We start from the raw sequence: 25,782 nt of genomic DNA, 5'->3' as shown, positions 1-25,782 counted from the left end.
GTAAGGTGGGGTCTTCCTGGGCGGCTGCCCGGGGTGTCTCGGTAGTACAACTTTGCTGAGCTGCAACTTGGTCTGGGTCGAACACGTTTGCAAAGTTTTGCAAGTTCGATACTTTGGCCTCTGATGATCTGAAGTTCAGTCAATCAGTTCTGCAGGAGCCTCAGCGCTCTCCCTCACATTCTGGGAGCTTTGGTACATCCCCATGGTACTAATGTGGACCACAACATCCTCTAGGACGTAAGAGAAAATAGGATTTTGGTACCTACCGGTAAATCCTCTTCTCGTAGTCCGTAGAGGATGCTGGGCACCCAAAAAGCTCCCAGAATGGGAGCCTCAGCGCTCTCCCTCCCGTTCTGGGAGCTTTGGTATATCCCCATGGTACTAATGTGGACCCCAGCATACTTTAGGACGTAAGAGAAAATAGGATTTTGGTACCTACCGGTAAATCCTTTTCTCGTAGTCCGTAGAGGATGCTGGGCACCCACCCAGCGCTTAGTTTTCCTGCAAATGTTATTTGGTTCAGCACAACTTCGTTTTAGTTGAGTACTGCATTGTTACTTGGTAAGTAATGTTTCAGCTGTTGCTGAGTAGTTAAAGCTAGTTGGCTTGATGTGCCTTGTATGTGTGAGCTGGTGTGAATCTCACCACTATCTGTGTATAATCCTTCTCTCGAAGTATGTCATCTCCTCGGGCACAGTTTCTAGACTGAGTCTGGTAGGAGGGGCATAGAGGGAGGAGCCAGCCCACACTCTCAATATCTGAAAGCGCCAATGGCTCCTGGTGGACCTGTCTATACCCCATGGTACTAATGTGGACCCCAGCATCCTCTACGGACTATGAGAAAAGGTACCAAAATCCTATTTTTGGGTGTGTATGTCGACATAGGTCGACATGGACAACGTATAGGTGTACCGTGCCCCAGAACCGCAAGAGAAATCTTGGGGCCCGGTACACCAATATCTCTGGGGCCCCCCACCCTGCCTTGACCCCCTCTTATAAAGTATAGAGTGGCTTTAAAAAAAATTGTGTGTATGTGTATGTATATATATATATATATATATATGTGTGTGTATGTAGATATACACATATACTGTGTGTGCATATATTTACATACAGAATATATATATATATATATATATTATATATACAGTATAAATATATTATATATGTACACACACATAGAACTCACCGCACACACATTTATATAGGAAACTATGGCAGTACCTTGACATAGTATGTAATATTGAGGCTGTGAGGGTGCCATCCAAGCACGTTGGGTGCAGGGATGGACAGAAGTAGTGCTGCGGGCATCTGCTAAAAGGAGCCCTGACTCGCACAGTCAGTGTAGCCGTTATTTTCTGCTCTGCTGCACAGCTCTTCAGCTGCAGCGGCAGCAGGTGGGTCAGACAGGGACGGGACAGCAGAGCGGTATGCCGCATGCATACTGACGGCAACAAAGCGGAGACCAACCGGACCATAGCAAGTGATGGGGCCCCCCTGAAGCTTGGAGCCCAGGAGGGATGTTCCCTTTGACCCCCCCTGTCAAAGGGAACATATATATATCTATATCAGGGGTGTATCTAGGGGTCTGAGCGCCCCTGTCAGCGCGGGGAAAACGGGGTCGGGCCATCTGCATTTTCGGGGCGGCTAAGTGACATCACACGCAGCCACCCCTATGTGAAAAATGGAGGCGGACCGCCTGCATACGCAGCCTAGCTGCAGCTGCAGGGGGTCGTCCACAGTTGCTACGACCACAATTAAATTGTAGTCGCAGTCACTGAGCAGGCCATTCAGCATGCTGGCCGGCCTCGCCCTGCGATGGAGGAGCATCTCCCAGCATGCAATAGAAGGGAATCTGCAATCCTTACCGAATAACCCCCACTGCCATTAGTACATCTGATACCGCCCATAGGCACACACACATATACTGTACATTTACATACATACTGTCACACACAAAACACATACACATATGTATATACATACACACATACATACACACATACACATATGATATACAGTACAGTCACACATGCAGTATATACAAATAGTCACACACATGGCACACATATATACAGTCACATACATATATAGTTACACACTTATTTACATACATAGTCACACACTAATACACACATAAATACAGTAGATACTTATACACACAAACATAAATACACATATTGGCCCTCATTCCAAGTTATTCACTAGCTGCTTTCGGTCGCAGCGCGGGATTAGCTGAAAAAGCGGCATTTCTGCGTATGGTGCGCAGTGTGCACGCGTGACGTACTTTCACACAAAACTATGCAGTTTCACACAAGGTCTAGCGACGCTTTTCAATCACACTGCTGATCGGTGAGTGATTGACAGGAAGTGGGTATTTCTGGGCGGAAACTGACCGTTTTCTGGGAGTGTGTGTAAAAACGCAGGCGTGCCCGATAAAAACGCAGGAGTGGCTGGGGAAACGGGGGCGTGGCTGGCCGAACGCAGGGCATGTTTGTGACATCAAATCAGGAACTAAACAGTCTGAAGTGATTGCTGGCTAGGAGTAAGTTTCGAGCTGCTCAGAAACTGCACAATCTTTTTTTGGAGCAGTTCTGCGATCCTTTCGTTCGCACTTCTGCTAAGCTAAGATACACTCCCAGAGGGCGGCGGCCTAGCGTTTGCACTGCTGCTAAAAGCAGCTAGCGAGCGATCAACTCGGAATGAGGTCCATAGTCAAATACATAAATGCAGTCACAGACACACATACAGACAGTATATAGTGTTTGCCCCCCTCACTTCACAGACAGGGTACACTCAATGCATGTACTGTAGTAGCTCCTTGTCATCCCTCTCTCCTTTATGCTGCTGGGTTGCCTGGCACTGACTGAGTGCTGTGTAGCTCCGCCCCCCTGCTTCCTCTCCGTCCACTTACCGTAGGTCAATGCCGTGCAGTGCAGTCCTGTGCCACCCCTCCCCTCACTTAATCCGGATTGTACCTTGTGACTGTCTGTTACTGCCGGCGCCGGTGTCCAGCGGCACAGCACTGCACTAGTGATCAATCAGACTCAAAATAAATTACAGCTCCCGGAGCTCCCGGCAACAAGGGATGCTGGGAGCTGTAGTTTATGTTGAGTCTGATTACAAGTGAGGTGCGGACGCTGACACTAACAGTCACCAAGTCTGACAGTACTACTGGATTCTACCCCCTGGCTGTGGATGGCACTGCCAGGCGGCGCCCCATCCTTGCCTGGCACCCCTGGCGAGTGCCATCCTGGCCAATGGGTAAATACGCCCCTGATATAGGGGGCGTGGCTTGGATCGGAATGGAGTAGCAGTGTGCAACTCTAGCTCTCCGTAATAATCCTGCTAAAACATCCTTTTTCCCCTAACCCGTGACTCCTGGGTCCTACCTGCGGGCATAGGAAGGTGTGCTGCCCCTGCTGTCATCCGCGCTGGCCGGGAGCGTGAAGCGGCTCCTTGTGTCAGACCCCTCCAGTGTGCTAGCCCGGCTCCCTGCCTCTCTGCGTGCCGGAGCTGGAGAGAAGACGCGTGGGACACGCGACAGCGCTCCTGACGGCGGCCCTGCAGTGATCCCCCAGCTGGGGATCGGAGACTGAGGAGTTCCTGACTGACGGCCGGGAGTAGCGGTGACTACCAGAGGACCCGGCGGGCGGGTGAGTGCAGGGAGGAAAGCCCGCGAAGCCGCCATCCTCTTTTCTTTTCTCTAGTCTGCACATGTGAAACTGGTCTCTCAGCGCCATCTGGTGGTGCAATACAGTAAATTGAGCTGTGGCTGGAGCTTCCTCTATATCTCCCTCCTGGGCTTAATAAATAACCAAAAGTGTGGTGCCCCAATAAAACAGAAGAGAAAAGAAAGGAAAAAGAAAATATATATAAAATACAAAATTATTGCTCCCCCTACATCCACTGAGGAGTTCCTGATTATACAGAAGAAGAAGGGGAATAGAGAGCAATAATAAGGAAGGAAACAGCACAGTCCTTATATGCTCCCTGCAAACCTGCAATAACCACATAGTTTTGCTCTTGTGCTGAATCAGCTAGTCTCCTATTCTCTGCATACAACCTATTTTGTGGTGTGCTCATAGGCCTGCTCTACTTTGCTACATTATTATTTATCATATCTGCCCGATCCGAGCGGCTCCAGCACCTGTGCTGACCTGATACTGCTCAGAGACTTTTTTGCTGTAATATCCTTGGAGTCCTGACTTCGCGTCCAGTGCTGCAATGGTGAAAGGAGGTCAGAGCGCGGCGAGCGCCGCTGCAAAACTGGAGAAATTCGCTAGGTCGCAACAGGCAACTCATTCGGCAAAGCAGGGTGACACTGACCCATCCCCGCCTGCGGCTGAGGTCGCTGCCCCTGACCCCACTGAGCAGGTTCAGTCTACCCAGCAAATACTACAGGCCATTTTTGCGTCTGAGCAAAGGGTCACAGACAGGATTGGGCAAGTCCAGGCGGACGTCTCTCTCTTAAGACAGGATCTACAAAAAATCCGGGAAAGAGTGAGTGAAACTGAGCATCGGATATCAGATCTGGAAGACACTACATCACCCTTACAATTGAAAGTGGCCGACCTATCTACCCAGGTGATATCTATGCAGAGTAAAATGTCCGATATCGAGGGGAGACTACGGCGCAACAACGTTCGGTTTGTTGGGCTCCCTGAGAGGGCAGAGGGCACCTCCCCGGAATCCTTTCTGGAAAATTGGCTTATTAAATTATTTGGCAAAGAAGCATTTACCTCTCAATTCGCGGTGGAACGAGCGCACAGGCTCCCGCCTAGACCGCCACCACCCGGGGCTCCGGCTAGAACATTTATTGCTCGTTTCCTACATTTTAAGGACCGTGACGCTATACTCCGCATGGCCCGGACACAGGGCCCTATCCAACTAGATGGACATAATATATCCGTTTTCCCTGACTTTGCCCTGGAGGTGCAAAAGAGTAGATCACAGTTTCTGCATGTTAAGCGTCAACTCCGTGACCGCAATATACAATACTCTATGCTGTTCCCGGCCAAACTGAGGGTGGTGTCTGATAACACCACTCATTTCTTCTCCACTCCTCAAGATGCTGCTGCATGGTTGGAACGACAGCCTCGTCCTCCTCGTTGATGTAATATCATACATTTGTTGATCTGTTACTTTCTTATTGCTGGCTAAGACTAACTGTTCCAAATCACGATACGCTAGTCATGCTGTGGATATATATGCAAAGTACTAGGGGGGCAATGTTGAGCAGCCTAATGTTGATATTAATCTCAGTCTCGTTTTTATATGTTGGGGTACGCTGCTAGATATGTTTTTCTTTTCTTTTTCTTCCTTCTTTTTTTATTTTTCCAGGGTTAGGGTAATACTTCTACTGGTATTCTGAGGAGAGTTTATGCCGAAGATAGTGTAGGGGCATTTCTTTGGGATCTTAGTTAGGCCCCTATCCCTTAGATTAGTTACTTTGGTGGGAGTTATGGGATCCAGGTATACCTTATGTTCGCAAGGTGATACAGGGTGGGTGTGGGGGGGGGTTAGTTTGTTTTCTTTCATGACATCAATTTTTGACTATGTGTGTGTTCTGCTACACTGCGTTATTAGGTGATACAGGGTGGGTGCGGGGGGGGTTAGTTTATTTTTTTCCAAGCCATCACTTTTTAGCTCTGTGCGTATTTTGCAAAGACGTGTATTCTCTGCATTATGTTGCTTTGTGCTCATGTGCCTCCAGGAACGTAGGGGGACTGGTTATTCCTGTCCCTATGTACTGTTGGCTCAGCGTTGATATGCTGCGATGCCAGGCTCTGCTATATGTCTCTTTAACCTATCCTGTTATCCCTCTCCGGTATGATTTCTATGTCTACTGTTTCTGAAGGGCTCCGTCTGCTCAGCTGGAACGTTCGGGGATTGAATGAAAAAATCAAAAGATCGTTAGTCCTGACTCAGGTTAAAAAATATCAGGCAGACATAATTTGTCTTTCTGAAACACATTTGCATGGAAGTAGGGTGTTGGCGCTTAGAAAACCATGGGTCAGTCACGTGTATCATTCCACCTTCTCTAGCAATGCAAGAGGCGTTTCTGTAATGATTAAAAAGTCCGTACAATTTCATATGGATGAATGTGAAACTGACCAATATGGCAGGTACGTCTTCCTACGAGCCCATATTAACAGCCGACTGTTTAATATATTAGCAGTATATGTCCCCCCGCCATATAACAATGAGGTCCTCCGGCACGCTGCCCGTTTTCTGGCCCGGTCCCCTGCCACCCCTGTGATATGTCTGGGAGATTTTAACAATGTCATGGATGGTGGTATGGACAGGTGGAGGGAGTCGGTTGCATCTTCCCCTCCCATGGCGTCCCCTACCTCATTCGCAAGACTGGTGGGGGAGATGGGGCTGGTGGATATATGGAGATGTCGAAATCCCGCGGCCACTCAGTTCTCCTGTCAATCCGCTACCCATCACGCTTTTTCTCGTATTGATTTGGTGTTGGTCTCCCATGGTTTGTCCCCGGACGTACTGGCGGTGGATTATCTCCCTAGGGGCATATCGGATCATTCTCCTGTTTTGGTCACAGTTAATATAGGTTGGGAGCAGGGAGCAAAAATGTGGAAGCTTAATCCCTTTTGGTTGACTCTGCTGGGGAAGGGTGAGGATCTGGTGGCCGCCTGGGAAGGGTTCCAGGAAGATAATTCACTATACAATGTTCTGACAATGAAGCATGATGCTTTTAAGGCGTTTCTGCGGGGCTCCTTTATAAAGCGGATCTCTGAAGTTAAAGCGTTCAGTAAAAGGGAGGAGATGCGGTTGGAATATTTGTGCCAGCAGTTGGAATCTCAATATCTTAATACCCATTTGCGGTCTGATGAATTGTTGTGGAAGAACGCGCAGAATGAGTGGTCGGATTGTTTATTTGAGAAATCCAGACGTAGACTCCTTTTTGCGGGACATGAGCAGTATTTTCGGGCTGAGATGAATGGTAGCTATTTGGCCTTTTTGGCCCGATCTGACTCCCCTAGAACAGTAATTCAGTGTGTGAAAGACTCTGCTGGCCAAATGTGTTACTCTGGATCAAAGGTGGCGGAGACTTTCCGTAGTTACTATACCTCGCTCTATGCATCCCGAGCCGATTACTCTGATGATCAGCTGGGGGATTTTTTGGCTCAGCTGACCTTGCCATGCTTGTCCCGGGAGGACTCTGGGGCTCTGGATGCGCCTATCACGGTGGAGGAGGTGGAGGCCGCGATCCTGTCTCTCCCGGCGTCTAAGGCACCGGGATCGGATGGACTCCCGGGCGAGGTCTATAAAAAATACATTACTTTCTTTGCCCCCTATCTCCTACAACTGTTTGAACTACTCTTAAAGGGTGGGGCCCTCCCGCGTTCTATGGCCGAGGCCAATATAATTGTCCTGCTGAAACCAGGGAAAGACCCCCTGCTCCCCGAGTCCTATCGACCCATTTCCCTCCTCAACACTGATGTAAAAATATTAGCAAAAATCTTGGCATCTCGATTGAATTCGGTAATTACAACGATAATTCATCCAGACCAGACGGGCTTTATGCCGGGTAAGTCCACGGCCCAAAATTTACGTAGATTGTTCTGCCATCTCCAGAGAAATGATGTGGGGGGATCGGACGCGGTGGTGGTGTCCCTTGATGCGGCCAAAGCGTTCGACTCCGTAGAGTGGAGGTACCTATGGGGGGTGCTGGAGAAATTTGCCTTTGGTCCTCGTTTTATTGGCTTTATCCAATTATTGTATTCCTTGCCCGTGGCTCGTGTGACGGCCAATGGTTTCACGTCTGAGCTTTTTGCACTGGAGAGGGGCACTCGACAGGGCTGCCCCCTGTCTCCTGCACTGTTTGCGATGGCCGTGGAGCCGTTGGCCGCCCTGCTGCGAGGTAATGGCGGGGTCAGGGGAGTTGAGATTGGGGGTCATGTGGATGTGATGGCGCTATACGCGGATGACATGCTACTTTTCCTGCAGGACTCTGATGACTCCCTACGTACAGCATTACATGTAGTGGAGAATTTTGGTATCTTTTCCGGTCTGCTAATTAACTGGGACAAATCCCACATTTTTCCTATCTCTGGCCTTCTTCCCGAAAACACACAGGGGGCGTATCCTTTGCAATGGACACTGCGATTTAAATATCTAGGCATCTGGATTACTCCTATGGCGAGTAGCTATATGGCCCAAAATATTGACCCCATACTAGCGACATTTAAAGAAAAGGCACATAGCTGGAAAAAATTACCGTTGTCTGTCCTGGGTAGGGTCAATTTATTTAAAATGGTGATGCAGCCAAAGTTTCTCTATGCTCTACAGAATTCCCCGGTCTACCTTCCCAAGAAAATCTTTACTGTTATTGAGGGAGTTTTATCCTCATTTATATGGAGTGGCAGGCAGGCGCGGGTCTCTATAAGAACGATGTGCAGATCTCAGATGTCTGGCGGAGCAAGCCTCCCAGATCTCAGACTGTACTATGTGGCCACTCAGCTGGCCCATCTGAGTGAATGGACTGGGGGCTATCTGGGGGATACGATGAGGGGGTTTCTGGCTGAGTGGACGGAGTGCTCTCCTGCTTTCTCTCTCTCTCCTCTTCAACTTCTCCTTTCTGGTCTCTCAACGTCTGGCATGCCTCCCTTGTTGCGTCAAGCCTTGCTTATTTGGCGTTATGCGCACACTTTGTATGACTGGGAGGGACATGATACCTGTACTCCATTTTGGTTCAACAGTGCATACCCTGAGCTATATGAGATGTCGCTAGATAACATATGGATTGCTAGGGGAGTCGTGGCACTGGGTCAGCTATACCACGGTGGAGTGCTGAAGTCATTTCAGCAACTTAAGATCGAATTTGATGTGCCTAACACAGTTATGTTCCGATACTTTCGGCTTAGACATGCTATACAGACCCAATTCCCTCACGGCCCACCATCGATTGCTGACTCACCTGTTAAAACGCTGCTTGCTTCAATGAGCCGGAGGGGGAAGGTGTCTACCATATATGCTGCTCTAAATAACAATAGCTACCCCGATCTATTAAACAATCTCCGTACTAAATGGGAGACTGACTTAGGGCAATTGTCCCAAGAGCAGTGGCTTCAGATTATGAGTTCACTTAAATACACTACTCCATGTATAAGGTATAAGCAGGTTTTTTTCTACATTCTACACAGGTCCTATCGCACTCCGATTGGTATGCAGAGGGCTGGTCTTAGGGAAGATTCTAATTGCCCCAGGTGTCAGGCAGCTGATGCCGGATTTTGGCACTTATTGTGGGACTGCCCTGAGATTTCCCTTTTCTGGCATAGAGTTTGGGGTGATGTAGTCATGACAGCACCGTCCCTTCATACATTAGATCCTGGCATATGTTTATTTGGGCTAGATTTGGAGGAGACGCACTCTGTTTTGCTGTACAAATATGTCCTGTGTCTCACAACGCTAGCAAAGGTGGTTATTGCTAGGGTCTGGTTCTCTGCTGATACACCTAGGGTGGAGCACTGGAGGGCGTTGGTGAACGAGGTAATTCGCCATGAGAGACATATGTATAAAATACGGGGTTCCACCTCTCGGTTTACGGAGATGTGGGGCCGCTGGGGTGGCGCAGGGCTGGGCGAACAAGTATTAAGCACATGAGCGACATTGTAAAACTATGGATACTCCTCGTCATGGATATATATATGTAACTATATATGATAAGAAATAACACGCACACCAAAATGTGATTGGAAAAACCGGTTTATTGATGGCAACTGTTAAAGTTATAGTTAAATTTCAATGTTGATGTTTTGTTTTGTTTGTTTGTGACATAAAACTCAATAAAAACTACTTGATTTAAAAAAAAAATACGCCCCTGATATATATATATATTTATATATATATATATATATATATATAAAGCCAGAAGTTCCCCCTCCTGTGTGGTGTTGAAACATTAGTGGGAATTTACTATGCAGTTTTTCAAATTCGCTGAGTGCTGCTTGGTTCCTGACATTTGGAGGGGGACAAGCTGGTCCCCCCTCTGGCTATATATTTTATGAAGGAAGGCACCTTGGTTATTTACTTTGCTGTACAAGAGTGTGTATGTATATGTATATATATATATATATATATATATACATAAACTGCACAGTACAATTGTTAAAACAGGAGTTATGGTAGTTTTACCGTTGATAACTCTATTTCTCCACAGTATCCACAGGATATACATTGGGTTGTAGGTGGCGTCAGAGAATCGGGCACCAAATGGTTAAAGCTGTTGGGGCTCCCAGCATGCATCAGTCCAGTCTGCATATAACCCTGCCTACTGGCCCAGGGAACTCGGATTGTTACAAAGCCCAGGTAGGAGCAGGATTAGATCGAGAAGGAAGACGAGAAGAACACACAAACTTCCATAGCAGAAGGAAGGGGTTAGCAAGTGTATAGATTCTCAAATCAGATGCGTCAGGGTGGGTTCCCTGTGGATACTGTGGACTTCAGAGAAACAGCGTTCTCAATGGTAAGTCTAACATAACTCCTTTCTCCTTCAGGATCCACAGTAGAATCCACAGGATATACATTGGGATGTCCGAAAGCAGTAATTAAGGGAGGGGATGCTCATGATTTCACAGGAGAATACTATGCCAAAACGCAGCATCCTGAGAGGCAAAGGTATCAAAGGCATAATGTCTAATATATGTATTTATGGAAGACCTTGTGGCTGCCTTACAGAGTTGCTCAGCTGATGCACCATGGTGGGCTGCCCATGAAGGATCTACAGATGGAGCCATGCTAATCGTGGCTCCGTCTGTGCCTGGGCGCGCCTAATGCCTTGAGCATCTCCGTCCAGCTGGGCGCGCGCGCGCGTGACGGAAACGTGCCCCATTCACTAGAATGGGAGAGCGTCTCTGTCGCGCGCCTGGACAGAGACGCTCACAATAGGAGCATCTCCATGGACTCCCGGCAAGACTAGGCGGACGGATCGCCTAGTCACACTAGGAGTGCACGTCTGCGATGGAGCCGCCTCAGATGAGCACGGCTCCATCTGTACTGAACGGGGAGAATGGACAGAGACATTGGGGGTAATTCAGAGTTGATCGCGGCAGCAAATTTGTTAGTAGTTGGGCAAAACCATGTGTACTGCAGGTATGGCAGATATAGGGGTCCAGTGGCAAACGCAGGATTTGCATGGGGGGGTTTCCAGAACTGGGCGGAGCCAATCACGGGGGTGGGGACTGAGGTGACCCAGTATATGCTGGGTCCGTAAAACTAGTGTGTTTGTGTGTGTGTGTGTGTGTATATATATATATATATATATCTACACACACATATATATATATATATATATACATATACACGGGTGGTCTTCAGTATGCCGGCGGTCGGGCTCCCGGGGACCAGCATACCGGCGCCGGGAGCCTGACCGCCGGCATACCGACACTTATTCTCCCTCGTGGGGGTCCACGACCCCCCTGGAGGGAGAATAGAATAGTGTGGCGCGCGTAGCGAGCCCGCAAGGGGCTCATTTGCGCTCGCCACACTGTTGGTAAGCCGGCGGCCGGCCTCCCGGCGCCGGTATGCTGGTCGCCGGGAGGCCAGCCGCCGGGAGATCGTAGTGAACCCATATACACATATACATAGCATTTTAAACATGCATACATACATATATATATATATATATATATATATATACACACATACAGTACACATATATATACACATGTATATATATATATATAATATGTGTGTGTGTGTGTGTGTGTGTGTGTGTGTGTGTGTGTGTGTTTATATGTATGTATGTATGTATATACATGTGTATATATGTAGGCACTTGGATATATGTGTACTATAATTAAAATAAAGTAAACTTTTATTGCACTTGCAAGTGCCACCAGGAAGACAGCAGGCTACAGAGGACGCTAGACAGTCATTAATAATACTCATGCAGCTAGTGGAGGGGGGTTTCTGGGTACTCTGAAACCCCCCCTGGGTGCGCCACTAGGGGTGTATTCAATTAGATTGAATCCATTCCGACATGCATTTGTCGGAATAAATCTGACAATCCCTAATTAATGGATGGACAAATCTGCTGTCAGCGGCTGCCGGGTGCGCTGACAGCGGCGTCAGGGGGTGCAGATGGCGGCGGCCGGTGGGGGGAGTAATGGCGGCAGGGAGGAGGTGGATGGCGGCGGGCGGCAGGGGTAAGCTGGACGGCTGCAGGGGGAGCAAAGATCAGTGGCCGATGGGGAGAGCTGGCGGCGGGGGGACATGTCTGCAGTGGCATGGGGATTCGTAGTAGGGAGAGAGGTGCCTTGTTGGGAGATGGCCAGGCAAGGTACCTCTCATCCCAGTAGCCCGCTGCACCGCTCCCTGTCTCCTCAATCCAATTTGTTTTCAAGTCAGATTGAGTATGTCGGAAAGGGGGCCAAAACCTGTTGGATTTCGCCCCAATTCCGACAGAAGCTTGCGGATCGGCGGCTATTCCGCTGAATCACGTGTTTTCCGACAAGTCGGGAGTTCCAGACTTGTCGGAAAAAACTGCCCCTAATGGATAGGTTCTGACCTATTTCTGTTTGAAGCTGCCATCTTTCCGATAAGACAGCAGCTTCCGACAGTTATTGAATACACCCCATAACATGTGCAGAGAGAGTTAGATTTGGGTGGTTATTTTGTTTCTATGCAGAGTAAATACTGGCTGCTTTATTTTTACACTGCAATTTAGATTTCAGTTTGAACACACCCCACCCAAATCTAACTCTCTCTGCACATGTTATATCTGCCACCCCCCTGCAGTGCACATGGTTTTGCCCAACTGCTAACAAATTTGCTGCTGCTATCAACTCTGAATTAGTCCCATTATCTGGGATAGAGAGATTGGTTTGAGAGTATGCTTCTGAGATAGTCATCCAAAGCCATCTAGCCAGTGTTTGCCTATTGGCAGGCCACCCTTTCTTCTGAAATACATATAGAACAAAGAGAGAGTCTGTTTTTCTGATGGCACTGGTACGATCCACGTAGATCCTTAGTGCACGAACTACGTCCAATGATGCATCTCCCACAGTGAGATCCGGCAATTGAAAGTCCGGAGCTACTGTTTCTTCATTAAGGTAGAACTTTGAGACCTATTTAGGAAGATATCCAGATTTGGTTTGGAGAACCACTCTGTATGGAATACCAGAAATGGAAGGCGACATGATAGTGCCCCAAAATCTGATTCTCTTCTAGCTGAAGCAATTGCCAGTAGGAAGAGAACTTTAGCTGTTAGCCATTTGAGCTCCATGCGATGCAGGGGTTCAAATGGGGCATCTTGAAGCACCCTGAGAACCAATCCCAAGGTCCCAAGGAGCTGTTGGTGGTACAAACAGAGATGGATTGTGAAGCATTCCCTGGAAAAATGTGGTAACATCTTGTAGATTTGCAATTTTCCTTTGGAACCAAATGGTTAATGCGGACGCCTTCAGGGAAGTTATTTGGAGACCTTGGTCCATTCCAACTTGAAGGTTCGCTAGACTTCTTGAAACTCTGAAGGACCTTTGATCATATTTTCTGGTAGAACATCACTGAAAATAAGCATGCCATATCCGGTAATTGATGCGAGCGGAGGATGGTTTCCTTGCTTTAAGCATAGTTTGAATTACCGCCTGTGAAAATCCCTTTCCTTTTAATATGGATCTTTCAAATGCCACACCATCAAAGACAGTCGATCCAAGTGTTCATAGAGACATGGACCCTTAATCAGCAGATCTGGTCGTTGTGGCAGTAGGAATAGAGCATCCACAGGTAGTCTCTGCAGATTCATGTAACAATTTCGTCTGGGCCACACCGGAGCTATTAATATCACCCTGGGCAACAGGGAGATTGGTGGGACCACACCAATTTTAAACACACTAAACGATCACTACTTCAATTAATTGAGGAATCAACTAGGTACAATGCAATCTTAGACCTGGTTTTAACAAACAATGGGAAATTGATATCAACTATTATAGTAGGGGAGCCCATGGGAAACAGCAACCACACTATGGTCACATTCAATATCAGTTTTTACAAGCAGCCCTATACAGGTTCAACTAAGACTTTAAACTTTAGCAAAGCCAACTTTGACATGATGAGGGAAGATTTAAGAGACATTGACTGGGAGATTTTGTATCAAAGCAAGAATACTACAGAGAAATGGAATGTATTAAAAATGCTGCTTGCTAGTTATACTAGTAAGTTAATTCCCATGGGCAGCAAACGAAGGAGTAATAATTCCAAACCAATGTGGCTTAACAAAAAGATTAAGGAACTAATGCCCAAAAAGAGGTGAGCATTCAAAAAGTATAAATTGGACGGTAGGGTGGAGTCATTCCAGTACTATAAGGATTGTAACAAAATATGCAAGAAATAAATCAGTGTCTAAAATAGAAACGGAAAAGTTAGTAGCAAAGCAAAGTAAATCACACCCCAAAAAGTTTTTTTAAATACTGTAGATGAACAGCAAAAGATTAAAGAAAGAGAGTATAGGCCCTGTAAAAGGCAAGTTGGGCATACTAATCAAAGACGACAATGACATAGCGGAAAAATTAAACAAGTTTTTCTCGTCTGTATTCACAAAAGAGGACCAGATGGCGGAATTGACGCATAACCTCAGCAATGATAATGTCCCACTGCTAAATGCTTATTTAAGTGAGGAAGTAATCTGTGATTGATGAAGAAAAATTAAGATTAAGAAGTGACCTGGTCCCGACAGAATTCACCCAAGGATTCTTATGAAGCTCCACTCTGAATAAGCAATATAGCTATATTTGATTTTCAATGACTCACTTACATCAGGCATGGTCCCCAAAGACTGGTGTATTGCGGAAGTAGTGCCGATATTTAAACAGGGAAGTAAATCTAAACCAGGTAATTATAGACCAGTTAGTCTTACATCCATAGTGGGGAAAGTACTGGAAGGTAATTTAAGGGATAGAATACAGGAGTTCCTTGAAACCAATAAGGTTATTAAAAGGAACCAACATGGATTTGTGAAGGATAGATCATGTCAAACTAACTTAATAGGCTTTTATGAAACAGTTAGTGTGGAACCTAGATCAGGGTAAAGAGGCAGACGTAATCTTTTTAGACTTTGCTAAAGCTTTCGATACAGTACTTCACATGAGACTTATCTACAAATTACGAGAACTTGGGCTAGGGAGCACAATATGCACTTGGGTTAGAAACTGGTTGGCTAAAAGGGAACAGCGAGTGGTGGTAAATGGAACTTTTTCGAATTGGACTGAAGTACTAAGTGGTGTGCCACAAGGGTCTGAACTTGGACTGTATTGTATTGTTCAACATTTTCATAAATTATCTGGTAGTAGGTCTAGAGAGCACAGTGTAGATTTTTGCAGATGATACCAGACTGTGTAAGGTCATAAATTTGGAGGAGGATGCTGATTCTCTACAGAATGACTTATTTAAACTGGAAACATGGCCAGCAAAATGGAGAATGAGGTTTAATATAGACAAATGTAAGGTAATGCACTTTGGTAGCAAGAACAAAAATACTACCTACTGTACATACCAAAATGGGGAAAAACTAGGGGATTCTGTACTGGAAAATGACTTTAGGTGTCCACATAGATAACAAACTGAGCAGTAGTACCCAAAGTAGGAATGCAGCAAAAAAGGTGAACAAGGTATTAGCATGCATAATGCGGGGAATTAATACAATGGATGAGACTGTAATACTCCCATTATATAAATCACTAGTGAGGCCACATCTTGAAAACTGTGCACAATTATGGGCACCATACTACAAAAAGGATATCCAGGAACTAGAAAAGGTTCAGAGACGGGCGACCAAATTGATTAAGGGGATGGAGAGGCTAGAATACGAGGAAAGTCTTGCTAGGCTTGGCATGTTTACACTGGAAAAAAGGAGATGAAGAGGAGACATGATTAGTATTTACAAATATATAAGGAGTCAATACACAGAGCTAGCGGGGGAAGTGTTTATGGTAAGATCATCACAAAGGACATGTGGACACCTCCTTAGGTTAGAGGAGAGGAGATTTTGCACACAGAGACTGAAAGGTTTCTTCACAGTAAGCACAATACGTATTTGGAATTCCCTGCCTGAGAGAGTAGTAATGGCGGACTTGGTCATTGCTTTTAACAGTGGGCTAGATAAATTCCTAATGGATAAGGATATACAGGGTCATGGTGGGCTAATCATGCACTGTAGTATTAAAATAAAAAAATAAAAAAAGGAATTGACGTAACGGCTAAACATTTATCACAGTTAAATTAGTCTTAAAAATGTTACAGTGTAGGAGACCACTAACAGGCTGAACTTGATAGACTAATTCTCTTTTTTCAACCTTAGAAACTATGTTACTATGTTCCTAAGACATATGCCAGATGAAATTTCGATCTCACGGACACGGCGTCCATGAAGATTGCATTGGGATCCTTTGTTCTTGACCTGTATGGAGGTACCTTGTTGTTCTGACGTGAAGCCATCAGATCCCCTTCCCCCACTTGTTTACCAGAACCTAAAAGACTTCTGGGTGCAAGGCCCATTTGCCTGCATGAATGACGTGCCGGCTGAGAGAGTCCTCTTCCCAATTTAATACTCCGGGTATGAATACTGCGGATACAGCTGGATGATGAAGTTCTGCCCACCTTAATGTGTGGCTTGCCTCCCTCATAGCCCTCCAACTGTGAGTGTCTCCTTGATGATTGAGGTACGCTACTGCAGTGGCATTGTTTGACTGAATCTGAACTGATTGCCACAAAGCATGTCTTTTGGGTGAGTGCCATATAGATGGCCCGAAGTTCCAGGACATTGATTGGCAGACAACTTTCCTCCTTGGTCCAAAGCCCCTGGAGAGAGTATTGCTCTATTACTGCTCCCCAGACTTGGAGACTTGCGTCCATTGCCATAAGCACCCAGTCTGAGATCCAAAAGGGTCGACTTTTGTCTAGAGGAGACGTCTATAACCACCAGGCTAATGACTGACGAACTTCCTGTGAAAAGGGTCATTGTCTGACTTTATATCTTCTGGTGCTGTCCATTCCATCTGGAGAGAATCAGATGTTGAAGGGGTCTTGAATGGAACTGGATGTATTCTACCATGTCGAATGTCGAGACCATTGATCCCAGAATCCGTATTGCTGCATGAATGTATACTCTCCGATTGTGTAGCAAGCTGCGAATTCTCATCTTTATCATGGATATTTTGTCTAGAGGAAGAAAGATTCTCTGAAGACTGGTATCCAATACAGCCCCTAGTCATCCACTGGGATGGAACTAGAGGACTTTGTCCAGTTTATGAGCCAGCCATGAGCCTGTAGGCAGGCAGTTGTTAATTGAAGATGGCAGTGGAGGGTTTCCTGGGATTGTGCCAGGATTAGCAGGTTGTCTAGGTATGGGAAAATCCTTATTCCCTGACGAAGTAGGTGAGCTGCTATCACCACCATAATTTTGGTAAACACCCTTGGAGCTGTGGCAAGTCAAAAGGGTAGTGCCTGAAACTGAAAATGTTACATAGTTGGTGAGGTTGAAAAAAGACAAAATGTCCATCGAGTTCAATCTGTATCATATCATTTAGATGTTGTAACCTTGGGTTTTTCTATCAGTTAGAAATGTATCCAAACCATTTTGAATCTTATTTAGTGAGTCCACCATTACTACCTCCTCTGGTAGAGAATTCCAAATCCTTACTGCTCTTACTCTAAAGAATCCTTTCCTCCGTTGTGTAGGAAAAAAATTTTCTTCTAGCCTCAGGGGGTGTCCTCATGTCCTGTGTAGCGTTTTTGTTTTTGATTGTCTGATAAGTCCTTCTATTGTCCCTTAATGTATTTATAAATATTAATAATGTCCCCTCTTAGCCGTCTCTTTTCCAGTGTAAACATATCTAACCTTGTAAGTTTTTCCTCATAATTCCACTTGTCCACTACCCTTTCTGAGAAGTAATTTTTCCTCACGTTTCCCCTGAACCTACGTCCCTCCAGTTTCAGTGCATGTCCTCATGTTCTAATACTTCTCTTCCTTTGAAGAATGTTTCCCTCCTGTCAGGGCCGGTGCAAGGTTTCTCAGCACCCTAGGCAAAACTTCAGTCTACTGCTCCCAACCACTTCCCAGCCCTTCAGATGAAAGTGTGACTTTTAAGTTCCACAGTCACCACTTGCATTAAGTACAACAAGGATGTTTCTTTCAGAAACATTTTTAATTTTGTGATAGGCAGACTCAGTGGGGTGCTACCTTATGGTAGAGCCAGCCCTAACTCCTGTACCTTGTTAAAACTCTTGATATATTTCAAAGTTTCAATCATGTCCCCCTTTCCCTTCACTACTCCATACCATGGGGTCTGTTCATGAGGCAGTGAACAGTGTGGAGAAGTTGCCCATGGCAACCAGTCAGCATTGAAGTAACATTTATCATTTGCATACTATACAATTTTACGGAGCAGCTGATTGGTTGCCATGGGCAAATTCTCCACAGGCTCACTTCTCCACTCTTTCACTGCTTCATGAATAGACCCCTGTATATGTTAAGATCTTTTAGTCTTTACAGGTAAGTTTTGTGCTGTAGGCCATGCACCATATTAGTTGTCTTTCTTTGTACTGTCCCTAATGTATCAATATCCTTCTGAAGATATAGCTTCCAGAACTGGACACAGTATTCCAGTTGAGGGTGTACCAATGACCTATACAGTGTCATTATTACTTCTTTCTTTCTGCTGCAGTTTCTTCTCCCTATGCTACCAAGCATCTGAGTAGCTTTCCTCATTGCCTTGTTACATTGCTTACCTGCCTTTAAGTCACCTGAAATAGTGACTCCTAGATCTCTTTCCGCCTCAGTAGTTTTTCCAGTATAGTGCCATTATTACTATATTTAGACTTTAGATTTTTGAGACCGAAGTGCATGATTTTGCATTTTTTGGCATTAAACTGTATTTGCCACACTCTTGTCCATTCTGCAAAAAAACATACTTTCTCCTCAATACCATCTGCAATGTCACCAATAAATTTCTTAGAACTGACAGCGCAGTCCCAGGAACGGTAATCTCACTTCCACCGCTGGAGGAATTGCAGTCCTAAAGTTTATGAATTTCAAAATGGGGAGTCCTCATCAGAATTGCAATGACTTTTAATAGGAGTCCGATCCTTTAAGACAGAAAAAGTCCAACCTAGGGTGTGTGCTTCTTTCGTCACCCCAATCCACTAAAAGGACAAATTGTCGCCTGAACCATCACTGGACCCTCAAGCTAGTGCTGGACTTTTTCTATCTTAAAGGATCAGACTCCTATTAAAAGTCATTGCAATTCTGGTGAGGACTCCCGATTTTGAAATTCATTAACTTTGGGACTGCAATTCTTCCAGCGGGGGAAGTGAGATTACCGTTCCCGGGACTGCGCTGTCGGTCTTAAAAAATTAACCATTGTCCACTTACTACACTTAAGGTCCTATGTGAACTATCAGGAACAGGCGAGATGTGGTATGCTTAATGTATATGGTGACTAGAAGCTTTTCATGTTCACAGTGTATTACCTATGAATTAATTTTTAACCTACTGTATTTCATATGAATAATTTAATTTTTTTATATGAAATGTGTTATTAACAGACAATCCATCTGTTCATTGATTAGCGCTGCCTTTATTTATTTTTGTGTATATCTTTAAATTAGGTGTGACTAATCTTATTTAGGCAGCAGCTACATTTAGAAACGCACCCCAATAGCGCCCCTCCAACCAAGATTGGCTTTCCTTCTTGTCTGAATTGTGTTTTATATACTCATGATAAAGGTGTTAGTGTCACACCAAAATGGCTGTCGGGTGGTTTACATAGGAAGAAGTCGTACGCTGGGATGCGGTCAAGATTCCGCCGGACGGAATCCCAGCGGTCGGAATACTGAAACCGGAATCCCGACCGGCACAATCCTGACATATTCTCCCTCTGTGGGTGTCTACGACACCCATAGAGGGAGAATAAATTAGTGTGCTCGAAGCGAGCCTCCAAGGGGCTGCATTGCACTAGCCCCCTGTCGGGATTGTGCCGGTCGGGATTCTGGTTTCAGTATTCCGACCTCCGGGATCTCGTACTGATCCCCATACACTATCACCCTCACACTGTGATAAGTACTTCACAATATGATGCTGCTGATTGATGTTGTCAAGTCGCCTTAGCTTGTTGCAGTGTTTGGACATGTACTTTATTGGATGCAATTGATTGCTGCCTTATAAATACTTTTCACTATGGTTAATAAATAAGCTTTCTTCTTTAGATGTGCTAGCTTTTCTTTTTTCTACAGTACCATTTTATAAGCAGGGCACTTCAGGTTGAATACTCTATTTGGTGCTTCAAGAGATGAGAGTGCTCCTGTGCACTCTCCGATTGGGCCCCCTTCCCCTTTGGCGGTGCAGAGGAATCTAGCATTGTACCAGAGTCTACTGTGCATGCACAGGTCACCGGGAACATGGCGCCCTCGCTGCGTTCCAGGGGACATCTCTATTGCACATGTGTGAATCACCAGAAAATAGCCGCTGTGGAACTTTTCCAAGTGATATTTGCTACTCTGCAGCAAGCGCCGGGCTGATGGAGAGGTGAGTATAGTTAAATGGGTGCAGGATGTGTGGGCACAGCACACCTTGCACCCATTATAGATAACACCAGTGTAATGATGAGTCACAACTGGGTAGGTGGGCCCAGGGTTGTTCTCAGACACAGAGGGAGTTGGGACATACCATCTGACAACCTAGGTATAATGTGTTTTTTAGGTCTGGTACAGGTTTTGCAGCTTGCTGAGTAGAACAGGCAGGTAATCAGCATCACCTGAAATCTTGGCTTAAACCTCTGCTGGGAACAGAGTCTAGGGCTCCTGGTGCTAAACAAGTCGGCCACGCGATAGGCTGGGGGTTGTGGTTAGCATCAGGGTGCCTGGACTAGGAAGGTCCACTGATTTAATGTACGTCGGCTGTGGGCTGGAGTTGTATACTTAATACTGTGACTGCTTCATATTGTACTGTAACCTGCTTTGATATAAGACCTGACACTTGGCATGTAGTGGCCTGCCAAACTGCAGTTAATAAACTACTCACTGTTTTACTTTACTGCTGTACATTGTTCTTCCCAAGTTGTGTATATGTATACAGTACTGTGCAAAGGTTTTAGGCAGGTGTGGAAAAAATGCTGCAAAGTTAAAATGCTTTCAAAAATAGAAATGTTAATAGTTTATTTTTATCAATTAACAAAATGCATAGAGAATGAACAGAAAAGAACTCTAAATCAAATCAATATTTGGTGTGACCACCCTTTGCCTTCAAAACCATAAATTCTTCTAGGTACGGGTGTGGTATGGTATGCTGGCGGCCGGGCTCCCGGCGACCAGCATACCGGCGCCGGAAGCCCGACCGCCGGCATACCAACAGCGTGGCGAGCGCAAATGAGCCCCTTGCAGGCTCGCTGCGCTCGCCACGCTGTGGGCACGGTGGCGCGCTACCACTCTATTTATTCTTCCTCCAGAGGGGTCGTGGACCCCGACGAGGGAGAAAAACTGTCGTTATGCCGGTATCCCGACAGTCGGCAACCTGAAGACCACCCCTAGGTACACTTGCACACAGTTTTTGAAGGAACTCAGTAGGTTGTTCCAAACATCTTGGAGTACTAAGCACATATCTTCTGTGGATGTAATCTTTCTCAAATCCTTCTTTCTCTTCATGTAATCCCAGATAGAATTGATGATGTTGAGATCAGGGCTTTGTGGGGGCCAGATCATCACTTCCACGATACTTTGTTCTTCTTTACGCTGAAGATAGTTCTTAATGATATTGGCTGTATGTTTGGTGTCATTGTCCTGCTGTAGAATAAATTTGGAGCCAATCAGATGCCTCCATAATGGTATTGCATGATGGATAAGTACCTGCCTGTTGCCCCAGATAGTGAGGAGACACTGAGCAAAGCCCTGACACAGCTTTTATCAGCCATTTTACAGGTGCAGAAACGAAATAGCCTGCTCTCAAGCTGAAGGCCTAAAGACCCGAAATGGACCTTGTGGATGGAGCCCTCACTTCTCTCTCACATCCACACCCAGGAACCCTTATCCAGTCATATTCTCCATGACCCTTAAATGCATCCTAGGCACAATTTTATGTCACTTAAATAAGTATGCTGAAAATGAAATCTTGTTTCTGCTCTACTTGCATACAAAACTGTATGCAAGGGTGTAATTATTCTCTCTATATCATCACTCCACACAGCTTTTACCATTGGTTGATGCAAACTTCTGCTCCTCTGCTTTTTAAATGGATATATTTTAATGGTAATCTGGGTGCATTTGGCAACTCCAAAGAGCAGTGTGCACTCACCTTTTCTGCATTTGTGCATCATAAATGAGGCCCACTATATTTGATAGAAATGTATTTGCTAACTTGCAATAATATGTTCCAGGGTTCGTTATGAGCAGGACCTTGGTGGAGAACAAATATCTCAACTTGGAGATTGTGAAGGTTAGTTTTTTTTATATATGTTATTAAGCTTTCTCTGTTGCTGTACTGACCTAGTTAGCTTTACATTTAATTTCAAATTTCTTTTTCCTAAGGTTTGGTCACTCAGAGTTTCATGGAGCATGAAGGTGTTGAAGTGTCTGTCAACATGCTGGTGGTTTCCACTGTGGCATCCTTTGTTGTGGGTGCAGTATTGTCTGGGCTAGGTGTATGTTTGCTGAGCTCACAGCAAAGAAGAAAGACACAGTGTAAACACAAAGAAAAAGACAATGGCCTCATTCCAGAGGATTCTGTTACCAGTGTGAGCAGAAGTAGAGCGTTAGACCATCCAGATCATAATCCTCTCCTCACATCTTTAAAACAACATGGTTGGAGCCCTGGCCACAGTAAGGAGCACACTGGTATTCCGCTGACTCCAGAACAGACTCCTCAACAGCAGAAGAGGATGTTTTTTTCCCAAGACTACATCAATCACTCGATGCGAGATTCATCCACTAGTTTATTGCACACAGACAACCACCAATTTGCAGCTTCCAGTTTACCCACAGATGGACAATATGACTCACAAGAGCCACATTGCTTCTACCCCCATGGAGAGGATTCCCACTATACACCATTGCACAGGGAAGATTCCCACTACTTACCTTTAAAAGAAGATGAGTCTCGATATTTAGCCCAGCATGCAGAAAATTTACGTTATTTACATCATCATAGTAAGAACTCTTGCTACGGTCCACATCATGGGAAGGAATCTTGTTTTTTGCCCATACATGTGGATGAGAATCAATATTTACCTCAACACAGGAGCAATCCCAACTTTCTGTCCAAACACATACAAGAGTATGTAACCCAGTATGGAGAGAAAATTAACCATCATCCTTCACATGGACATAACCCCCATTATTTACATTACCATTGGTCTTCTAGAGAGCATAGACGAGTGGTTTCTTCACCCACATGTGAAAGTTTTTTTCAACAATCTTCCCATGGTACTCCTCCACAGCTGTCCCACCTGAAAAGAAATCTGACTTTTAATAGTGGGGAGAACTGGCTGAGGCCATCTGATAAAATGTACATGCACCCAGCAAACCCTCAGAGTTTGCCTCCTGGATCAGACTTTAAGCTAATGTTGCAGTTTGGAATGCCACATACATCCAATGCCCAATAATATGTACCTAAATACCAAGAACATCATTTGCAGTATTCCAAATTTGGATTGAGTCTGCATAAAGAGCCATGACAACTTTTACATTTTAAATTTTTATTAGCGGAAGTAAAATGTATGGCCACACTCCAAAGATAGAAAACCTTTCTAAGCACTGGACTTACAAACAAAGTAAAAGCAGTCACCAGTACAGTATTTCACGTTTTTACTTATCTTTACTAGAAAAGTTGCAAAATGGCTGGTGAACCTGAGCCAAGTGTCTGATCAATATACAGTGGTCTCCAGTACCTATTCTTTAAAAACTCAGAAATATAGCATCAGTTTGCTGAGAAAAAAATATTGAGTCTGGTCTTATATGACATTAATAGATTCCAGCATTTATTTTTCCTTGCAAGAGCTCTGAATATATTTAGGGCTTGTCCTTAATGAATGGGGAATATCTGTTCCCTTATCAGCCAAGCACAGTATGTACAGATCCATCTTTTATTAATATTTGTTTTTTTTTAAGAATATTGTGAAAGAGTAACAATTCTGCATGAATGTGTGTGAACTAGGAATGAGGGCAGAGCGTGTGTGTAGGTAAAGACAGCGTAATTAATGGGTAATACCTTAAACAATTATTTTATTGTATATTGCCTGTTCTATAGGTGAACAATCTGCTTAAATCACAGGCTCAATGGGCTGTTTAGAAAAAAGTTGGATGTAATTTACTTATGCAGCAGCAATGTATTTACTAAGCTCTGAAAAATATTTAAAATTTACAATTTAACATCACTTCGATTATATATGCTGCACTGATTCACACACCAATTCAAAATAAACTTACCGTACTTCATATTCAAAACTATCAAATCCATGCCCTCATTGAAGCAACTTTATCTGTGGCTAAGAAGATATTTTGTTGTATTTTCAGTAGTTTATAGAAATTCATTTGTAAACATAGCTCTATTATACTGATTTCATTACTTAAATCAGCTTTGTAAGATCCTTCCTTAGACCTTATATATAGATGTTTTGTTATTCAATTTGTATTCATTTCAGCATTTTAGAGCAGTAGCACTATTTCTTAAACTAGATAAGAAAAAGAAGATTTTTGGTAAATTACCCTTGAATCATTTTCTCTTACGGATGGGGACCAAGGAGCAGACACTTAAACTAATGGTCAGCTGCCTGACCTGAGAACTGTATGCCCAAACTGGGTGTCACCGGAGGCAAAACCAGGAAAATGGTAAAAAATGCATGGACTGGTTGAAACTCGGTCTTAAAAAGCCAATCCAATAAAGCCCACCGAAGAAGGACCTTGTGCAGAAACAGGACATGTAGCTGCAGGTCTGGATGTAGTGGAAGACTCCACCCGGGACCTACTGACTTTTGTGAGAATGTCGGCGTACCGCGACCTGTGTGGCCAGTCTGAGCCACTAAGATTACGGTCACCCATTAATCTCTGATCCACTTGAGTACACAAGGCAACTTTGGGATCGGGGTAAATGGATAAGGCAGATATAAATACCACAGAACAGTCATGGCATCCACTGCAAAAGCCACCAAGTCCACGGATCTTGCACAAAACTGTGAAACCTTAAAGTTGTGTTGAGAGGCCATGAGCTACACCTACAGAAGGCCCCACTTCTGAAACCAACTGTTAGAAGACCTCTGGATGGAAACCGAACTCCCTTGGAGAATGTTGTTCTGCTAAGGAAGTCCGCTTTCCAATTTTGCACTCCTGGTATTAATCCTGCTGAGAGTGCTGGGACAAATGCTTCAGCCCAAAAAGAATTTGGGCCATCTCCGCCATTGCTCCCATGCTCCTTGTACCTCCTTGATGATTTACATGTCACTGCCATGTGAGTGTGTTTATTAAAGTTATGCTGTCAATGGTGTGTGTATACGGTCTATATTTTAATATTTATTTTACAGGGGGACTATAGGTACCAGTGGGCCCTTAATGCCTAGCATGTTGGTACTTGTTGTTCTCCAAGTACCAACATGCAGGGGAGGCTTGCTGGGACCTGTAGCCCTCTTGTAAAAGACAATATTATTCTACCTTTACGTGAATGCTATCAACTCTGCACCCATCACCCAGGGGTGCGAGGGATATCCCTGTGCTCCAGCCCAAGCCTCAGGTGCCCTGGAGAAGAAGGACCCCAACAAGCATGTCCCCTGGGTGTGA

General features: G+C 45.0%; 1 protein-coding gene across 2 annotated transcripts in view; it reads left to right on the top strand.

The window, feature by feature from the left end:
* Nucleotides 1-25,487, top strand: part of SEMA6B (semaphorin 6B) — a 536,302-nt gene extending 510,815 nt beyond the window's left edge. For both annotated transcript variants that reach the window (XM_063915087.1, XM_063915079.1), the window contains 2 exons: nt 22,392-22,450; nt 22,543-25,487. In XM_063915087.1, coding sequence (XP_063771157.1) covers nt 22,392-22,450; nt 22,543-23,615 — 1,132 coding nt within the window. In that variant the 3' untranslated portion in view covers nt 23,616-25,487. The remainder of the gene's footprint in view (nt 1-22,391; nt 22,451-22,542) is intronic.
* The last annotated feature ends 295 nt before the right edge of the window (nt 25,488-25,782 follow it).

This window comes from Pseudophryne corroboree, chromosome 1 (assembly GCF_028390025.1).
Source record: "Pseudophryne corroboree isolate aPseCor3 chromosome 1, aPseCor3.hap2, whole genome shotgun sequence".
NCBI classification, from domain to species: domain Eukaryota; kingdom Metazoa; phylum Chordata; class Amphibia; order Anura; family Myobatrachidae; genus Pseudophryne; species Pseudophryne corroboree.
This window is presented reverse-complemented; position numbering and strand designations above follow the sequence as displayed.